The sequence below is a fragment of the Galleria mellonella genome, unplaced genomic scaffold (assembly GCF_026898425.1).
Source record: "Galleria mellonella isolate WM207_F2 unplaced genomic scaffold, CSIRO_AGI_GalMel_v1 utg158, whole genome shotgun sequence".
NCBI classification, from domain to species: domain Eukaryota; kingdom Metazoa; phylum Arthropoda; class Insecta; order Lepidoptera; family Pyralidae; genus Galleria; species Galleria mellonella.
The window spans coordinates 1,566,482-1,587,037 of record NW_026442003.1 but is presented as its reverse complement, the minus strand read 5'-3'; the positions used below and the strand labels follow the sequence as shown (position 1 = coordinate 1,587,037).

At 41.0% G+C, this 20,556-nt stretch overlaps 1 protein-coding gene across 4 annotated transcripts in view; it reads right to left on the bottom strand.

Annotated features, from left to right (window-relative positions):
• Positions 1–20,556, bottom strand: part of LOC113514929 (endoribonuclease Dcr-1) — a 74,044-nt gene that overhangs the window by 10,944 nt on the left and 42,544 nt on the right. For 3 of the 4 annotated variants that reach the window (XM_052892430.1, XM_052892431.1, XM_052892428.1), the window contains exons 16-35: positions 20,094–20,214; positions 18,916–19,063; positions 17,909–18,025; positions 17,188–17,297; positions 16,101–16,268; positions 14,653–14,765; positions 14,052–14,230; positions 12,533–12,703; positions 11,615–11,753; positions 10,934–11,022; positions 10,196–10,298; positions 8,250–8,364; positions 7,293–7,383; positions 6,560–6,621; positions 5,461–5,624; positions 4,454–4,987; positions 3,063–3,215; positions 2,579–2,722; positions 1,450–1,543; positions 175–353 (exon numbers count right to left, since the gene is read on the bottom strand). In XM_052892430.1, coding sequence (XP_052748390.1) covers positions 175–353; positions 1,450–1,543; positions 2,579–2,722; positions 3,063–3,215; positions 4,454–4,987; positions 5,461–5,624; positions 6,560–6,621; positions 7,293–7,383; positions 8,250–8,364; positions 10,196–10,298; positions 10,934–11,022; positions 11,615–11,753; positions 12,533–12,703; positions 14,052–14,230; positions 14,653–14,765; positions 16,101–16,268; positions 17,188–17,297; positions 17,909–18,025; positions 18,916–19,063; positions 20,094–20,214 — 2,994 coding nt within the window. Of the gene's footprint in view, positions 1–174; positions 354–1,449; positions 1,544–2,578; positions 2,723–3,062; positions 3,216–4,453; positions 4,988–5,460; positions 5,625–6,559; positions 6,622–7,292; positions 7,384–8,249; positions 8,365–10,195; positions 10,299–10,933; positions 11,023–11,614; positions 11,754–12,532; positions 12,704–14,051; positions 14,231–14,652; positions 14,766–16,100; positions 16,269–17,187; positions 17,298–17,908; positions 18,026–18,915; positions 19,064–20,093; positions 20,215–20,556 lie in introns of those variants that run through there. The other variant, XM_052892432.1, reaches the window with a different exon arrangement.

Here is a 20,556-nt window from a genome sequence, read left to right as displayed (position 1 = left end):
GAGGATGAAGCAGGTCAGTTAGCCCATCGTGACGGATTCAACAAGAATTGTTCACGATGGTTTCCAGAGCCACGTGGAGATCGACTTAATAGGGCATATTGCTAGCAATGGGACTATTAAACTCCATTGCTAACAATCCCTTTCCACCCTGTATGATCCAGATTAAATGGTTACCTGCGCGGTGGCGCCCTCTGGTCGAGGAGTGCAGTAGGGATGGCCTTCCGGCAGCGGTATGTCGTGGCGGGGCAGCACGCGGATGCCCAGCCACGACATGAACAGCAGCGCCCCCCGGGGGCCGCACTCCAGCAAGTAAGCACCTATTAGCGCTTCCACGCAGTCCGCAATAGATTTATCTGCAAATGGACAGCGGTTTTTTGGAAATCTTTGCTAATAAATGTGAAAGTGTGTCTGTTACTTTAAAACAACTTAACGGCCTTACCGATCGCTATGAAATTTGTAATACATGCATTGTATTATATGGGATGGAAGAGGGCACAGACTATAGGAAAGGACATACTTACAGATGGGTCTTACAGAAATTTTGTTAACTTTTTTTCAATTAATCTAGATTTTGTAAAAATTGGTTTTGCCACAACTGAAGTAGTTTTTTTTTGTGGTAAACAATCTCCAATTATTATGTATGACAAAAAGTTGGTATCCACGCTTACAAAGGAGAGAAAGAAGGAGGGATTGTTAGTAATGGAGGTTAGTAGCCAAATTGCTAGCAATCAGGTTATGGAATGGGCTCCCTGCCGAGGTTTTACCTACCACAGCATGGGGTTCTTCAAAAGGGGGGTAAAGAGGGTTCTTCAGGGTCGGCAACGCGCGCGTAATACCTCTGGTATTGCAGGCGTTCATAGGCTACGTTAACCGCTTACCATCAGGTGGGCCGTATGCTTGTTTGCCACTTCAGTGGTATAAAAAAAAACATTATCACAATATCATTAATTAACTTTCCACTGTTGAACATAAGCCTCCTCTTATTGGAGTATTTTTTCCAGGAGCTATCACACTTATCACGCTATTGGATTGGCAATCACAGCCAGGCTTTCGTAATATTTTAAGAGGCACGCTGCTGGCCATCCCTCAACCATTCCCTTAATCCCCTCTTTTTTTTCATACAACTTAGAATGGCAAACAAGCTGACGGCCCACCTGATGGAAAATGGTAACCGTCGCCTATAGACATGAGCAGTACCATGGACACAACAGAGTATACTGTATCGCCCATGATACCCCCCATGCGTTGCCATGCCTGAGGACTCAGGTGTTATTCCTCTGTACCATGTAAATTCACTGCCATATCCCACCCATGCAAACACAATACTCTTATGGCACATACAGGAATGGAATGAGTGACCCAGTCTATGCTGGAAGTACTAGGCAAAACTTTAATATTATAAACTATATGATTGTTAGCGATATACTGTGACACATCTTGGTTGCATACCTGGTATACTGTGCTGAGTGATCAGGTTGTACGGTATGAAGCAACCGGACGCGTCGGACGGTTGCTCCGGGGCAGCTTGCTCCTGTGAATCGCCCTGTAAACATAAATCCTCCTTATGACGACACCGAAATTTTACCTAATAAGTTTCTTAGGAAATACATACATACATACATACATACATATCTGTCACGCCTGTCTCCCATTAGGGTAGGCAGAAACAATGGAACGCCAAATGCTTCGATTCAAACAGACCTCTTTCGCTTCTTGCACATTCATCAATCTTGTCATACACGCTCGCCGGTTACGGGTACTTTTAATTTCTTAGGAAATACTATGTTTTTAAAACGTTTTACTGAACTAGGTGCTAACTTGAGGTAGTCCATATCACTGGTTACTTGTTTAGAATTATTTTGTTTAATTCCGCTACCGTTAGTATGTGTGTGACTGCCAACACTCGAAGACTGACCACCACTATTACTATCAGAAGTACCACAACATTCCAACCTTCTTTAAAACACGTGTCACACAACGTGCGTGAACGAAATGGCGGTCAGATATTGATAGCTAACACCGCCTTCAATATTACCCATCAATCTCCGATTGGCATTTTGTTCGCGCACGTTTTGCGACACATGTTTCGCCTTTAAACGAGGCATCTTCAGACAAATTATTGGATTTCTTGTCGGACCCTAATGTGCAGTTTGGTTGCCGAACTTTTTAACAAAATGGTTATAGGATAGGACGCATAGTACAAATTCTTCTTAGTTCGTTACAAGATAGTATTTTTTTAATAGATGAAAATTGTATGGTAACCCCGCCTGCGCTAACGGGATACGCTGCCGAAGTACCAGTGAAGGGTGATAGATGAGAACGAAAACAGGCCAGTTAGCCCATCATGATGAATTCATCAGGAATTAACCATGATAGTTTCCAGGGGGAACCGCGAGGAGGTCGACCTGGTTGGGTATATTGCTAGCAATAGGATTCTCAGTCTCCATTACTAACAATCCCTTTCCCCCCAATGTATATTTATTGTATACATATTCGAATTCAGTGCATGCATCAGTGTGCCAGTTGAGCTCATTTCACAGAAAACCCCTCGTATTAAGTGGTTCAAAGAACAGCTTGCCTGTTGGTGATGGTGGTGATGCAGCGTGGGCGGCGGGCGGTGGCAGGGCGGCAGCCAGTTGTCGTGCGGCTCGAACTTGCTCGCGATCATGCGAGCACCCAGCCGCCGGCAGCGACCCAGCCGGTACAGGTTCAAATTCGACACCTGCAACGAGAGTTATATATATATATAGCTGACGGCCCACCTGATGGAAAGTGGTAACCGTCACCTATAGACATGTGCAGTGCCATGGACATAACAGGGTATACTGTTTCATCCATGATACCACCCATGCGTTGCCATTCCAGAGGACTCAGGTGTTATTCCTCTGTACCCTGTAAATTCACTGCGATATCCCACCCTTCAAACCGAAACACAGCCATGCAAACACAACTGCTTCACGGTAGAAACACGAATGGGACATAAGTACCCAAGCAAACGACTTTTACAGTCTCCCTTTGTTAAAAAACTACAATCAAGTGCATAAAAATAGTATGTAACGCACCTGCTTACTTCTCATATGGCTGAGCTTCCCCTCGTGCACTGTGGGGTGGGCACAGTATAGGTATGCCGTGATGGCAAACTTCAAGAAGCTGTCTCCGATGGTCTCCAGACGTTCCAGGTTGATGCCGTCATTCGCATTCGACATTGTCAATGCCTGGTAATGCAAAATTAACGGTCTAAGTGATATACAGCGATAACTATATATTTCAGTTACAATATATATATATATTGATCCAATAACGAATATGTTAAAAGTCTGTTATCCAAAAAATAATATTGGATAACAGACTTTTAACATATTCGAAAATAGATATCCGACCGATATGGGCGATATTAGAATGGGTGATGCCCTTCCGCCATCAATGTCCAGAGGAAACCCAATATATAGTTATCGGATCGGTATCCGTATTACCCTACCCTCCGTATGCCTAAGTAATATATAACAATATTACAATTACAGTTTTATAATAACGATATTAGTTACAGTAGGTATATAGTATATTTTTATTCAAGTAGACTTAGATTTAAGCATTTTTGAATAGTTATTTTTTTTTCATTACTTACTTACTTATAACATTGCACCTAGTCTGTTTAATTATTGTGAACATACTGTTGCTGTATCTTTTATAAATAAATAAATACAGTATCTATGGATTGGCCCAATAATGAATATATTAACTTATAATTATCTAATTTATAATATCGAAAAAACCGTCTGATCGAAACAAATATAGATAAATGACTAATGACTAAATATTAGGATTAGAAGGGAATCATTCACTATGTGAGCTGCTCCCATATGGCCAGATACTTAATTCTACCATTTACTGCGAACAACTGGACCGCTTGAAGCAGGCGATCAACCAGAAGCGTCCAGAATTGGCCAACAGGAAGGGTATAGTGTTCCACCAGGACAACGCCAGACCACACACTTCGTTGATGACTCGTCAGAAGCTACGGAAGCTCGGATAGGTTTTATCGCATCCACCATATAGCCCGGACATAGTGCCAAGTGATTACCACCTGTTCCTGTCCATGGCGAACGCCCTTGGTGGTGTAAAGTTGAACTCAAAAGAAGCTTGTGAAAAGTGGCTGTCCGAGTTCTTCGCAAATAAGGAGGAGGGCTTCTACGAGGGGGGTATTATGAAGTTACCGTCTACATGAAAACAGATTATCGAACAAAACGGCGCATATTTAAACTAAATCCTATCACTATAACACTTTTTATAAAGCATTGAACAAAGAGCCAAAAAGCAAAAGGAGATATTTGACAACCTTATACATATATGGTGCAATAAAAAGTAAATAAATAATTTATATTTCTATCTAAATAGACGGGTAGACACCCGTGCGAACCCGGGTAGATCGCTAGTAATATTCAAAAATACTAACCTGCAGAATAACGCTAGGACTTGGACCCGGATGTCCTTCCAACTCGGGCTGGTAGTCAAAATCGAACGGCTTCCCACTTTGCGCCCTGCCCTCTTCGAAATAAGGCTTGAACTCCTTCACACTGTCCCATTTGCTGATCCTCTCCACGTAACTCTCCTTCGTATCGAAGCCTACGTTCACCACCTTCTCGTTGACGTAATCCTCCGAGTCTATATCAACGTCGACCATAGAGAAACACTTCAACTTTTTAACCTCGTCCGTAGACAAGCTCTTTTTCAATTCGGCCAATAGGAATCTCTTATTTTTTTCGACGCTCTCGACGTTTATCTGTCCATCGGTGAATTCAATCTTGTCGCTGCTGTAAGGGAACATTTCTAGAAGTTTCGACGCGTCCTTCTCGTCGGCGGTTGCGACTTTTTGCGTGTTGTTCTCTGGCAGTATAGTTTTTATTGGCTCGTCGTGTTTTATTAGGTACCCTCTGTCCACTATCTCCTTTTCGTGGGAAGCGACTGCTCGATGGAACTTTTCTATGTACTGCGGACAAAAATATATTTATTTTATTTATTTATTACATTACTTTGATTTGAATTCATACTACACAGTCAAATATAGTACAAATTAACACATATGCACCTTTCAGGTATTGTAATGGGAGCGAGAGAGATAGATAGATGATTTTATGTTTATTCAGACTTCTATCTGAGCAAGACGTCAATTTGTAATTTGTGTCTGATTAGCGTATTCACATTTATTTATTTTATTTTTGTAGTATCACAACATCACAACTCACCAGTGAAGTCACCACAAATTTCACAACTTACTATCAAAATTACAACTAACCAGTGAAGTCATCACAAACTTCACAACTCACCACCAACATCACAACTCACTAGTAAAATTACCACTAACTTCACAACTCACCACCGACATCACAACTCACTAGTGAAGTTACCACTAACTTCACAACTCACCACCGACATCACAACTCATCACAACTCGCCACTTACCTCCTTCGGTGCATTCCCGACCCGCACCAGTGCATCGTGAGCCTCCCTGTCGGCCGCGTCGTCCTCTGCATCAGGGAGCGGTGCGGGGTTCACCTTCTTACGTTCCACGTCGAACGCTTCCGCCTCGTGGGCCGTTTTGTACTCTATCCGGTAGCTCATTGGACCTAAAATCGAATAATAAACATATTTATTATTTATTTATATATTTACTATATTTAAAACATTGTCTGTCCATCTTACCGTAAAAAAAAGTTTAATTTTCGATAGACACGTGTTCAATATTGTCCGTAAATTTGCAATAAAAGCGAGTATAACGTGTTACTATGTTCAAACAAAAAGTTCACGCTGCATAAACTAGTATTTATTTAAAATAATTAAATTTCATGAATTTTTTTTTTCATATTTTATTTTTTTATACAACTTAGAATGGCAAACAAGCTGACGGCCCACCTGATGTAAAGTGGTAACCGTCGCCTATACACATGAGCGGTACCGTGGACATAACAGAGTGTACTGTTTCGCCCATGATACCCCCCATGCGTTGCCATTCCTGAGGACTCAGGTGTTATTCCTCTGTAACCCTGTAAATTCACGCCATATCCCACCCTTCAAACCGAAACACAGCCATGCAAACACAACTGTTTCACGGTAGAAACACGAATGGGACAGAGGTACCCAAGCAATCGACTTTTGTACAAAGTCTCCCTCTGGTATGAATGAATAATTATTTTAAAAGAAAAATAGTATGTAGAAATTAACAATAGTACAGTATATACTAGCGGCTCGTCCCGGCTTCGCACGGGTGGACATTTTTTTACAACATTTTAAAAAGCGATCATTGTGACATAACTAATAAAAATAGTTGGACATAGAGTATCATGGACTGGGTATTATTTTTAAAGAAATTTGAGATCCTTATGAAAATTACAATAATGTAGACAGAAATATACAAAATGTATCTATTAAAGCTAACATAAAATACCAATTAATCTTTCTATGTACGTACCCGTGCAAAACCGGGGCGATTCACTAGTTATAAATGTATAAACAAATTGACTTCACAGTAAGAGATCGATCAGTCTGAACTCTGTGTACTCACTGAGGTAAGATCCGTCATTTTCATCGCTGACGTCAGAATCCGTCTCGTCCGTGTCGAATTCGCTGCGAAAGAAAAAATATAGATACCATTTGTTACATCCAAAAGGGTATAGCCGATTTAAATACACTAGGTTATTTGAATAAAGTTAAACTTGAGTTTAATTATTTATTTATTTACTAAAGCACACCAAGAGGACATGTATAATAACATTAATAACAGAGTTCGATAAAATCCGATTTTTATATATATATCAGATATATATCCCGGCTAAGAAAAAGAAGCGGATTTCGTTCTGTAAGGGGATTACACGCTTAAAAATGTTAAAAGGATTTGTAAAATAAAATAAGTATCAAATTATTACTCCATTTATTATTTAAAAAAAAAAAAAAAACTTTTAACAAAAGAATTACTTAGTGTTTATTGGAGAAATATTTTATTAATGAACAATAAAAAAAAACAAGTACCTATTATTATAATAATATTATTATTTTTATGAGGTCGCCATTTTGGGAAACAATCTAGATTATTCTGAATTGTAGTTTTCCGCTACGTGTTGCCAGGGTAAAATATTAATCTCCAAAATTTTTAGTTCAGAAGACAGGAAAAAATCAATTGATATTTATCGTGATATATATATCGGCGAAGCCTGATTAATAATAATAAATAATCATCACTAATAATAATACATAAAAAATATAGCCTTCTTTTTCAAGTCGGTTGAAAATAATTTTACCTGGACATGTAGGAACAATCGCTGTCTGCCACAGACAGGGGACGGGTGGGGTTGAACTGCCTCTTGGTCCTCTCGGTCCAGTCCACGCCACCTGCAATCCAACAATTTAACATAAGTTTATACTAAGTTTTGTTGAAGTTTTTAGAGGGACGCTGCTGGCGCTGCCCTCGACCATTAAGTTTCCTTACTTACCACTTATGACACTAACTGGAAAGAAATAGAGGCCTATTATCTGCCGAGATCACACGGCAAACCGACAATGGGCAAATACATAGATATTGTAGCTACAATATATTGATACACCGCACGGTCAATGGCGCTTCTTCGTAAGTAGTTTTCGTGCGCTCGTGTCATTGACCTTACACAGCTGATACCGCGCGTCGCTGTACCATTTTAAAACGAATATTACATTGCTGTTTTTTGCTATTTCCTAGTACATATTTCACTATAAAATATGATTATTTCTTTATATTATGACATAATATCATAGATTACATAATTTTAAATATAAAAAAAAATTTGAAATTTTCCGAAAAGAAATGCCACTGGGTTTCAGTTCAAATATAATGGATCTGAATTCACTGTTTCAGTTTTTGTCAAAATGTCCTTTACACCCTGTATATTACTCACTCATATCTTGTACTCTTTTTTTTTACACAACTTAGAATGGCAAACAAGCTGACGGCCCACCTGATGGAAAGTAGTAACCGTCGCCTATAGACATGAGCAGTACCATGGACATAACAGAGTATACTGTTTCACCCATGATACCCCCCATGCGTTGCCATTCCTGAGGACTCAGATATTATTCCTCCGTACCCAGTAAATTCACGCCATATCGCACCCTTCAAACCGAAACACAGCCATGCAAACACAACTGCTTTACGGTTGAAACACGAATGGGACAGAGGTACCCAAACAATCGACTTCTGTACAAAGTCTCCCTTTGGTACTCACCAGATGCGGAGGTGCACAGCGTCAGGTTCGAAGGCAGAGGCTCCAGGTACTCGTTGTACTCAGTAGTTTGGATGTTGGACGCCATCTCGTTACTCCACATGCCGATCTCGAATGTCTAAAGGGCAATTATCACAGGCGTATTTAGAAGAGGGGACGAATGGACCACGCCCACCAAAGAATGCGAGCGAAGCTTTACAAAGACAACTCTTAGAGACTATAATTATGATGTGTTTGCATGGCTGTGTTTCGGTTTGAAGGGTGGGATATGGCGTGAATTTACTGGGTACAGAGGAATAACACCCGAGTCCTCAGGGATGGCAACGCATGGGGGGTATATGCGTTGCCATTCCATGGTACTGCTCATGTCTATAGGCGACGGTTACCACTTTCCATCAGGTGGGCCGTCAGCTTGTTTGCCATTCTAAGTTGTACAAAAAAAACCTTTTTTTAAGTAGCCAGCACCCCCCTCCTTTTTCCCGTAAAATAAACTTAAATTAGGTGGTCCAAAATCGATTATAATTAATTTAAATTATAAGAATCGACTAAGAGAGGACGAGGGATGGACAGCAGCGTCCCTCTTAAAACATCTTTAAAACCTAACTACGGGTCTAACCCGTCTGCCAGGGGGGAAAGGGATTGTTAGTAATGGAGACTGAGAATCCCATTGCTAGCAATATACCCAACTAGTTCAACCACGCGATTCTCCCTGGAAACTATCACGGTTAATTCCTGACGAATTCATCATGATGGGCTAACCGGCCTGTTTTCATTCTCATCTATCACCCTTCACTGGTGCTCCACCAGCGTATTCCGTTAGCGCAGACGGGGCTACCATACCATTTTCACTCATCAAAAAAAAACCGTCTGTCAAGCGTGGTAATTACTGATTAAGCCCCCTTGGGGGGAGGTTTGTGTTCAGCAGTGGACAGTTTAAGGCTGATATGTTGATATTATACATATATAATATGTTAGACATTCAGTAAGACTATAGACAAATAATATCAAAGACAAACAATATTAATCTATTCCCAATTCGACCACACACTTTAACAATAAACAATAGTACATTACTGCAGCGGCCAGCAACTAAGGCATTGATGGACGAACGTGCAAATGTGGGCCGAGGCGTAGCCGAGGCACACATACGTGAGTCCATCAATGCCTAGTTGTGGCCAAGGCTTGTATAGTACTTTTCTCAAACAATGCGCGGAAATCAAATACACAATTTTACTTTTTAAGTTCAATGAACAATAATAATTTTTCACACGCCATAATGTTCCTTGGTTTTTTTTTTTTTTAATAAACAACTTTCTATTTGCAAGCCAGTTCGAAATTTAAATAAAACCTTTTATTAGTTACCTCCTTGGTAGCCATGTTTCGAAGTAAAAGGTCATTCCATTTTTAAATTACAGGACAGATATGAGTTTACATAGTAATTTATCTGGCCGCAAAACACGACAGATATGGATTTTCATACAACTTTTGCCGGCCGCTGCCCGCATGTATCTGGCCAGTACGGCAATTTTGATTTATCCCGCGACTTGCGCGGGTAAATACAAATCTATACTTATAATAAATCTGTAGAGAGGTCAATTCTGTACATGAAAAAATAACTATCAGCGGGTGATTAGTGATCCATACTGATGCCAAAAATGCAATCAGTTACATTTTTGTCTGTCTGTATGTTCGTCATAGAAACAAAAACTACTAGACGGATTTTAACGATACTCGGTACAATTATTCTTCATACTCCTGGGCAGGTTATAGTATACTTTTCATCACGCTACGATCAATAGGAGCAGAGCAGTGAAGGGAAATTTGTCTGTTACATCAAAACCACTGAACCGTTAGGAAGGACATAGGCTACTTATTTTACGAAAAATGACGGAAACGCGGACGAAGTCGCAGGCAACAGCTAGTTGTAAAATAAAACAAAACCAACTCACATTCTCGGCGTCTTCCTTCTCTTGTAATATGTCGTTAGCTGTCTTCTCTTTAGGCTCCTCTGTGCTGTGATCTTCTGTACTGTTCTCCCTCTCTTCTTTTACGCTGCAAAATATAAACGACATTTTATTGATATAATATGACGATTTAAATGGTACCCATGCTCATCGAGGGATGGGCAGCAGCGTCCCTCTTAAAACATCACCAAAGCAAAAACTGCAGTTGTCAAACCGCCTGCCAAGCGTGGCAACTACTCCAAACACTCCGTTTATGGGGAAAGGCCTATGTTCAGCAGAGGGCAATTAACGGCTGATATAATGGCAATGTATCTTTAGTTACAATATTTTTTTTTATCTAAAAACATCAAAAATCTTAATAAATAAAATTACCAGAGGGAGAATTTGTACAAAAGTCGTTTGCTTGGCCACCTCTGTCACATTCGTGTTTCAACCGTGAAGCAGTTGTTTTTGCATGGCTGTGTTTCGGTTTGAAGGGTGGGATATGGCGTGAATTTACTGGGTACAGAGGAATAACACCTGAGTCCTCAGGAATGGCAACGCATGGGGGGTATCATGGGCGAAACAGTATACTCTGTTATGTCCATGGTACTGCTCATGTCTATAGGCGACGGTTACCACTTTCCATCAGGTGGGCCGTCAGCTTGTTTGCCATTCTAAGTTGTATAAAAAAAATCAGTTTGGAACAACACTTTTTGAATTTGAAGTTAGATAAAAACTTACTTTGATTCTTCTGTTTTCGTTTCTTCTTTCAGCGCTGTATCTTCTTCATCTGTCTTCTTTTCACTCTTCTCTGAATCTGCATTTAGTACCTAGAACACACACAATTTCAGTTTATAATGACTTTGTACAAAATTTGTTTACAATGGTACCTCTGTCCCATTCGCAAAAGTCTCCCTCTGGTACTATCTACTTACACAGATAAATAAATAGTCATTGGTTAAGCCATTATAGTGTTTTGTTTTTTTATACAACTTAGAATAGCAAACAAGCCCACGGCCCACCTGATGGAAAGTGGTAACCGTCGCCTATAGACATGAGCAGTACCATGGACATAACAGAGTATACTGTTTCGCCCATGATACCCCCCATGCGTTGCCATTCCTGAGGACTCAGGTGTTATTCCTCTGTACCCAGTAAATTCACCGCCATATCCCACCCTTCAAACCGAAACACAGCCATGCAAACACAACTGCTTCCCGGTTGAAACACGAATGGGACAGAGGTACCCAAGCAATCGACTTTTGTACAAAATCTCCCTCTGGTGATAAGGTATGATATAAGGTAACAAACAAACTCACTTTCACATTTATAATAGTAGTTAGGACTTAAAATCACAATACGATCATAAACGAAGCCGCCGTATGCAGTTAGTTGTGGTATAAAAAAAAATAGTGTCATCACCTCAGCAAGACTCCATCCGAAGTCCAACGGTGGCCACTGGAAGCCCGGGTATTTGTCGTCATCTATCTTGGGTATGCCAAGCCCCACGTCTATCGCCACCGCGCGTCTGATCTCGTCCGCTATGAGGAGGGCGTTGATCCTGGAGACCAGATACACCATACCGTGTCACCATGCAATTTTGTATGAAAGTTGTTTGCTTAAGTATTTATTTATTTATTTAACACTTTATAACGCCAATATTACAGGACTTGTTGAAGGAATTTCAATAAGTATAGTTTAGTACAAAAGGCGGTCTTATTGCTAAGCAATCTCTTCCAGACAACCTTTGGGTAGTTTTTTTAATGCGTGATAATGGTATGGTAACCCCACCCGCGTTAATGGCGGGCCACCAGTGATAGATGATTAATGAGGATGAAAGCAGGTCAGTTAGCTCATCCTGACGAATTCAACTAGAATTAGCCACGATGGTTTCCAGGGGGGACCACGTGGAGGTCGACCTGACAGGGTATATTGCTAGTAATAGAGCTATAAGATCTCATTACTAACAATCCCTTTCCTTCCACCAGTGAGGGTATTTTTTGGTGGATGATAACGGAATGGTAATTCCGCCTGCGCTATTTCATTGTGACAAGTTCAATGATAAATTAGTCACAATGGTTTCCAGGGGGAACCACGTGGAGGTCGACCTGATCGGGTATATTGATAGGGACTAATCTCTCCCTAACTAACAATCCCTTCCCCCAACACACACTAGTGAGTGTTTTTTTTTTTACCAGTGAGGGTTGATAGGTGAGGATGAAAAGCCAGGTCAGTTGGTCCATCGTGACGAATACACCTGGAATACAACACGACGGTGTCCAGGTGGGCTAACGTCGAGATGAACCTGACAGGTATTGCTAGCAACGTGTCAAGCCACACCTGTATAGCACGCAGGGCAGCGCGACGGCGGCGAACCAGAGCGGCGCGGCGAAGGGGTGGCGGCGGCTGAGCTCCGGCACGAGGATCTGCTTCTGGTCGAGGCGGTCGCGCTTGGCACGCCGCGTACGCTCCGACGACACCGGCAGCGCCACGCCCTTGCGGTTCACGTACCTGATCACGGGACAAACATTTTGTTTTATACAACTCACAATGGCAAACAAGCTGACGGCCCACCTGGTGGAACCGTCAAGTGGCAACCGTCGCCTACAGACATGAGCAGTACCGTGGACATAACAGAATATACTGTTTCACCCATGATAGCCCCCATACGTTGCCATTCCTGAGGTCATACGGGTATTATTCCTCTGTACCCAGTAAATTCACTGCCATATCCCACCCTTCAAACTGAAACACAGCCATGCGAATACAACTGTTTTACGGTTGAAACACGAATGGGACAGAGGTAGCCAAGCAAACGACTCGATTCTATGCCGGGACCACACGACTTGTCTATATATTATTTTATGTTATTACAATTTTTATGTTGCATTTTTTAAATATACCCATTATTTTCTTTACCTTTTCCAATAATAAAATACATCCCAAAAATTAACTGGTAGAGAATGCTACTAGCATTAAGACCGCCTTTTGTACCATATTTTAAATTGGTCAATAAAATTACTTAAATAAGTGAAATTAGAGTACATTACTGCAGCGGCCAGCAACTGAGGCATTGATGGACGAACGTGCAAATGTGGGCCGAGGCGTAGCCGAGGCACACATACGTGAATCCATCAATGCCTAATTGTGGCCAAGGCTTGTATAGTACTTTTCTCAAACAATGCGCGGAAATCAAAAACACAATTTTACTTTTTAAGTTCAATGACGAATAACGAACAATAATAATTTTTCACGCGCCATAATGTTCCTTTGTTTTTTTTTTCTCAATAAACAGCTTTCTATTTACAAGCCAGTTCGAAATTTAAATAAAATCTTTTATTAGTCACCTCCTTGGTAGTCATGTTTCGAAGTAAAAGGTCATTCCATTTTTAAATTACAAGACAGATATGAGTTTACATAGTAATTTATCTGGCCGCAAAACACGACAGATATGGATTTTCATACAACTTTTGCCGGCCGCTGCCCGCGTGTATCTGGTCAGTACGGCAATTTTGATTTATCTCGTAAGAAGATTGTCAAAATAATGCTCACATTTCCAAGCATGTTTGAGAAAAATTTACTTTATATTAACTACAACCCGCGGCGGAGTCAAATCAAATCATATTTATTAGCTCGCTACATGGTACAAAAAGAAGTTACATATATACGTAGGTACATAGCATGCAGCACCCCGTAGAGGTATGCAAATGTTAAACTGTATTTAGTCCCCACATTATATTACAATTAATAAATCCAAGTCCAGGTCACACCTTTATTCCGGGTCGTGACAACGAAAAGCTAATGTCAAGGTCAAGGTCACTACATACTTTTGTACTCCTTATAATAATTTGAAACCTACCTAGGAGTTAAAAGGTTGAGCCTGGCGCTCGTGTGGTCCACGTCGAGCAGCGGCTGGTCGCTCTGGGTCAAGGTCACGCCGTATTTGCTGCTGTAGTAGTCGCGGAAGCTGGCGTGCGTCGCCGACGGGAACGCCGAGTCGGGGTTCAAGTTCCAGCAGATCTCTGCCACCAGGAAGAACTGTTTCGAATATACACTCATGAATCCTATTATTTTACATGTAAAAAAAAAAATATATATATATATATATATATATATATATATAAATATAAAATATTTGACAATATCGTCCGCTATAATACCTATGTGGTTATCAAAATACCCATACATTACAAGATTTGAATGGATATTTGCAGAGATGTTTTCTCCCACGAACACTCAGGTTACGGAATGAGCTCCCTGCCGAGGTTTTCCCAAGAGACTACAGCGTGGGGTTCTTCAAAAGGGGGTAAAGAGGTTTCTGCAGGGTCGGCAACGCGCGCGTGATACCTCTAATATTGCAGGTGTTCATAAACTACGGTAACCACTTACCATCAGGTGGGCCGTATGCTTGTTTGCCACCTCAGTGGTATAAAATATATATAGTTGTATGCTGGCCATACCTGCGGCTGATCTTGATTCCTGTACCACGGTGTCACCACGGCTTCCTTGTACTTCTCGGGGTCGAAGTGGAACACCTCGCCGGGTTTCAGCAGTGGATTGTCCATCTTCTTGACTTTTAAAAATAAAAATAAAAAAAAAAATTATATTCATGTAAACGTAATGATAATCATTTTTCGAATAGTAACTTTTAACCACCGACGCAAAAAAGGAGTGTTATCAGTTTGACATGTCCGTGTCTGTCTGTGGCATCGTAACTCCTAAACGAATAGACCAATTATAATGCCTTTTTTGTTTGAAAGATAGTTGCTAGCAATCTATGATGATCTGTTCAAGTAATATGAGGCCATCAGCTCTTTTTAAAGATATATAAAACGGTTTTTCGACAGATTTCAAAAAAAGGACGTTCTAAATTAAATTGTATTTCCTTTATATTTGTTACACGCTGCACAAACACAATATTCTCCCCGTCCTTCTCTCACAGATCTCGCCATCTCTTTCTCTTACCATTACAAGTTGGATAAACTCACCTTTCCCCTCGTTCTTCTCTCTCTCTCTTACAGATCTCGCCATCTTTTTCTCTTACCATTACAAGTTGGATAAACTCACCTTTCCCCTCGTTCTTCTCTCTCTCTCACAGATCTCGCCATCTTTTTCTCTTACCATTACAAGTTGGATAAACTCACCTTTCCCCTCGTCCTTCTCTCTCTCACAGATCTCGCCATCTTTTTCTCTTACCATTACAAGTTGGATAAACTCACCTTTCCCCTCGTCCTTCTCTCTCTCACAGATCTCGCTGTCTTTCTCTTACCATTACAAGTTGGATAAACTCACCTTTCCCCTCGTCCTTCTCTCTCTCACAGATCTCGCAGTCTGTCTATCTTACAATTACAAAGTGCATAAACATTCGATACATTCATTCTCTGCTGCCATCTCTTTCTCACTCTTAGCATCTTTCAAATCATCTTAATTCAAAAAATATACTTGTTTACAAATACTTTTAAATCGTTATTTTTTTTTTAATCTACTGCAGGGTTCGTAAAGTTGTTATCTGTCAAGAAGAGCCCGCTAGAAGCTCAACAGTTACTCTTTCAAATCTCTGTTAACATTATGTGTATTTATTTAAATGTACTATGTCTAAAATTACATGGTCGTTAAAAGCCCGTGCATGATCCACTAACACCATGCACGCTTGTCATTCAAGTAATCGTTCTCTCTCTTATATCACAATTTTTTTTAATGGGTGATAATGGAATGGTAACCCCACCTGCGCTATCGGTATACACTGGCCAATGACGGATAATAGGTGAGAATGAAAGCAGGTCAGTTGGCCCACCGCGATGAATTCGACAAGAATTAACCATGATGTTTTCCAGGGGGATCCGCGTGGTGGTCGACCTGAAGGTGTATAGCTACATTACACATTGTATAAAAGCGCTTTACAACTCACCTTTCTCGCCGTCCCTCTCTTTCTCGCCGCTCTTGCCGTCCCCCTCTTTCTCGGGGAACAACAGCGGCTTCTCTATTTCCGCGTGCTCCTTCTGCTCCGTGTGCTGGTAGATCAGCTCCAGGAATGACCAGTCGATGTCTATGTGAACGGAGCCGTCTTCTTTTGTCGCTGTAACGATATTGGATTTATTAATGAGCTAATTGACTAACCATTTCTCTCATCATCATCACCATACCATGATTTAACTTTACATTAATCCTTCTTCATGATTTTTTTATTGGTGAAACAAATCAAGGTGATATAATTCATGTTCAAAATTAAAGGAAAAATGGTTAAAGAAATAAATTTGACAGCTATGTTTTTTTTTTCGGCAATAGACATTAAAAAGGCATCCATACACGATCATTTTAAAATGAACTTGTTCTTTTATATAATTTTTGGGCGTTCAATGTTATGATGGAAATTTCCACCATTATGCAAACAAGGGTTTTTTTTATACAACTTAGAATGACAAACAAGCTGACGGCCCACCTGATGGGAAGTGGCAACCGTCGCCTATAGACATGAGCTGTACCGTGGACATAACAGAGTATATTGTTTCGCCCATGATACCCCCCATGCGTTGCCATTCCTGAGGACTCAGGTGTTATTCCTCTGTACCTAGTAAATTCACGTCATATCCCACCCTTCAAACCGAAACACAGCCATGCAAACACAACTGCTTCACGGTATAAACACGAATGGGACAGAGGTACGACGAGAGGGTCGACTTTTGTACAAAGTCTCCCTCTGGTGGTGGGTTATGATCTATATCCGACTATATTACACACCCGCCTCGCGTCGTCGGACTAGAGGTCTGCTTTATATAGTAATATATTTTTCCCAAGAGACTACAGCGTGGGGTTCTTCAAAAGGGGGGACAAGAGGTTTCTTCAGGGTCGGCAACGCGCGCGTAATACCTCTGGTATTGCAGGTGTTCATAGGCTACGGTAACCGCTTACCATCAAGTGGGCCGTATCCTTGTTTGCCACCTCAGTGGTATAAATATATATATAAAGTTGCTTATATGAACAGCCGTGTAACTCACATTTGATAGTGGGCACGATGTAATAATTATTACTGGTCCCGCCGTCCGCTTGTAGCCGCATACCGCGGCGTTGCACGCGTAACACCTCAGCAAAAACGAACCGCATAAATCTGTAATAATACACCAAAATAATACAGATTTTATTGAAAAAAACTTAAAATTAAGCATGCTAAGGTTGTTTTTCATATGTAGGGCTGCCATCACCTAAACTATCGACACCGGATAAACACGGCAAAATCCCGGATATTTGAGCGAAATATGGTTTTGTCCCCGGACACTATTGAAAAAATATTTTTTGTAACAAAAAAACAAAAATAAAAAGATTGTTGTATTAAAACATGGTTATTGTGAATGAATTTGTAACTAAGATTTAATATAATTGACGCCCTTCAAACTAGGACAAATCCGGGGAATCCCGGACGGATGGCAGCCGTCATATATATATATATATATATATATATATATATATATATATATATATATATATATATATATATATATATATATATATATATATATATATATATATATATAATAGTGTTAGACTAAGGTAGATCACCACCATCCACCCCGCATGTGGGAATCGTGTGCAGCGGTGTAGGCGATCCCTCGCATCTCAAATCTTGCTCTCTTTCCAAAACAAATTATCGCTCGCTCGGTGGATCGTATCTCAATATCGCTCGTATATCGAGGTACCACTGTCTAATGATATAGCAACTACCTGCGGACGAGCTTGGCGCGGCGCGGCGACAGCCTGACGTCAGCATCCGGCACGTATTCCACCCACACGCGCACCTCGCCAGACCGCGTGTACACCGGGAACGGGGGGATCTGCAGCCTGCGGGAAGAGGGAAGGGGAGAGGTCCAGTTAGTAACCTGTACACGTATCTTTATCATACCAGTCTTTAACAGTCCACTGCTGAACATGGGTTTGTCGTAGTCATAAAGTCGTAACAGGTCGCTGTCTGTACATGGAAGATATATAAGAAAAACTATTACAGGGCGGCTTTATGAACCCAATAGAACAGAATACCAGAGGGAGACTTTGTACAAAAGTCGATTGCTTGGGCACCTCTGTCCCATTCGTGTTTCTACCGTGAAGCAGTTGTGTTTGCATGGCTGTGTTTCGGTTTGATGGGTGGAATATGGCGTGAATTTACTGGGTACGGAGGAATAACACCTGAGTCCTCGGGAATGGCAACGCATGGGGGGTATCATGGGCGGAACAGTTACGTCCATGCTGCTCATGTCTATAGGCGACGGTTACCACTTTCCATCGGGTAGGCCGTCAGCTTGTTTGCCATTCTAAGTTGTATAAAAAAAAAAAAACACAAAACAATCATTTTTAGAATTTTTATCATTTTGTCTGTACGTATCTACCTGTACGTTAATCTCAGAAACGGCTTAACCGATTTGAATGCGGTTTTCAATAATGCGTTGCGGTTTGCTCCACTTAACATTTTTGTGTTTGTTTTATTTCAATCGGTTCATAAATAACAAAGTTATATCAATCTAAAGGATCACATATAAAATGCTACAAAATAACCGATCAGTTGAATTGGCTGAAACCTTTTTTATTATTATATATGTAATGATTTTCGAAAATTCTCTCTACTCATGCGAAACCGGGTCGAATGGCTAGTAAATAAATAAAAAAGATACCTCAAATAAAAAAAAAAAAACAAATTCCAGATTGAGAAACTCAAGCGAGGCACACGAGCCGAGTACCTGTCAGGGTGCTCCCTGGCCATCAGTATGCCGAGCGCCTGTGCAGCATTCTGAGGAGCGTGCAGCCGTCTTCCACGTGTGTTGTACCTCTCGGGCAGTGCGCACCACAGCTTCGACACTATTGCGTATAGCATATTCCTTTTGCCCGCTGAAAAAAAAACAATGGATCGTCATCATCCATCACCAGCCTTTAACTGTCCACTGCTGACCGTACACCTCCCTCTTGGGGGGGCTTTGCCAGTAGTTGTCACGCTTGGCACAGTTAGGCTTTATAGATGTTTTAACCCTTAAAAGTCTGATTTTTTAAATCAAATAAAAAAATATATAAATATACCCTTTACTGTGTTTACTAATGGGGAAAAATAGTAAAAAAATCAAAACAATATTTTTATATATTTATTTTGAAAAAAAAAAACATTTGGTAACATGTAAACAGCCAAATATTAAAATAAAATCGATTGTAGGCGCCCAATGCGATTTATAACCCCGATATCAAATTTGAAACTTCACGTATTTAAGGGTTCTTTTTTATGGGTGAAAATGGTATGGTAACCTCGCCTGCGCTAACGGGATACGCTGGCGGAGCTCCAGTGAAGGGTGATAGACGAGAATGAAAACAGGCCAGTTAGCCCATCATGATGAATTCATCAGGAATTAACCATGATAGTTTCCAGGGAGAACCGCGAGGAGGTCGACCTGGTTGGGTATATTGCTAGCAATGGGATTCTCAGTCTCCATTACTAACAATCCCTTTCCCCCCTTGTATTTAAGGGTTAAGAGGGACGCTGTGAGTTATATAAAAAAAAATACGCTGGCGAGGCACCAATGAGGGATGATAGGTGATGATGAAAGCAGGTCAGTTAGCCCATCGTGACAAATTCCACTAGAATTAACTACGACGGTTTCCAGAGAGAACCGCGTGGAGGTCGACTTGATAGGGTGTACTGCCAGCATTACTAACAAAGGGAGGTATTGTTAGTAATACGGACGCCCATTGCTAGCAATATAGGGTATATCAGGTCTACCTTCACGCAGTTCCCCCTGGGCATAACACTACTCTGATATGTCCACGATACTGTTCATAGGCGACTCACAGCTCTGTCTATAGTCGACTGTTACCACTCTCCGTCAGCATGTTTGCCATTTTATTTTACATAAATTAATCTCTAAATACATACATTTATTCCCCTTCGTGTCGGCAGGCTGGTTGTCAGGTCCCGCGTTAGTTGCAGCAGACGAGTCGATCTCCGAATCGCTCGTGTCGATCACCGGCTGGCAATCCGTGAATGCCCACGCTGTCTGTAAACAAATGTGTGTAAATTAACAATCGAGGCGTGTACGTAAGGATTTTTTTTTTATACAACTTAGAATGGCAAACAAGCTGACGGCCCACCTGATGAAAAGTGGTAACCGTCGCCTATAGACATGAACAGTACCATGGACATAACAGAGTATACTGTTTCGCCCATGATACCCCCTATGCGTTGCCATTCCTGAGGACTCAGGTGTTATTCCTCTGTACCCAGTAAATTCACGCCATATCCCGCCCTTCAAACCGAAACACAGCCATGCAAACACAACTGCTTCACGGTTGAAACACGAATGTGACAGAGGTGGCCAAGCAATCGGCTTTTGTACAAA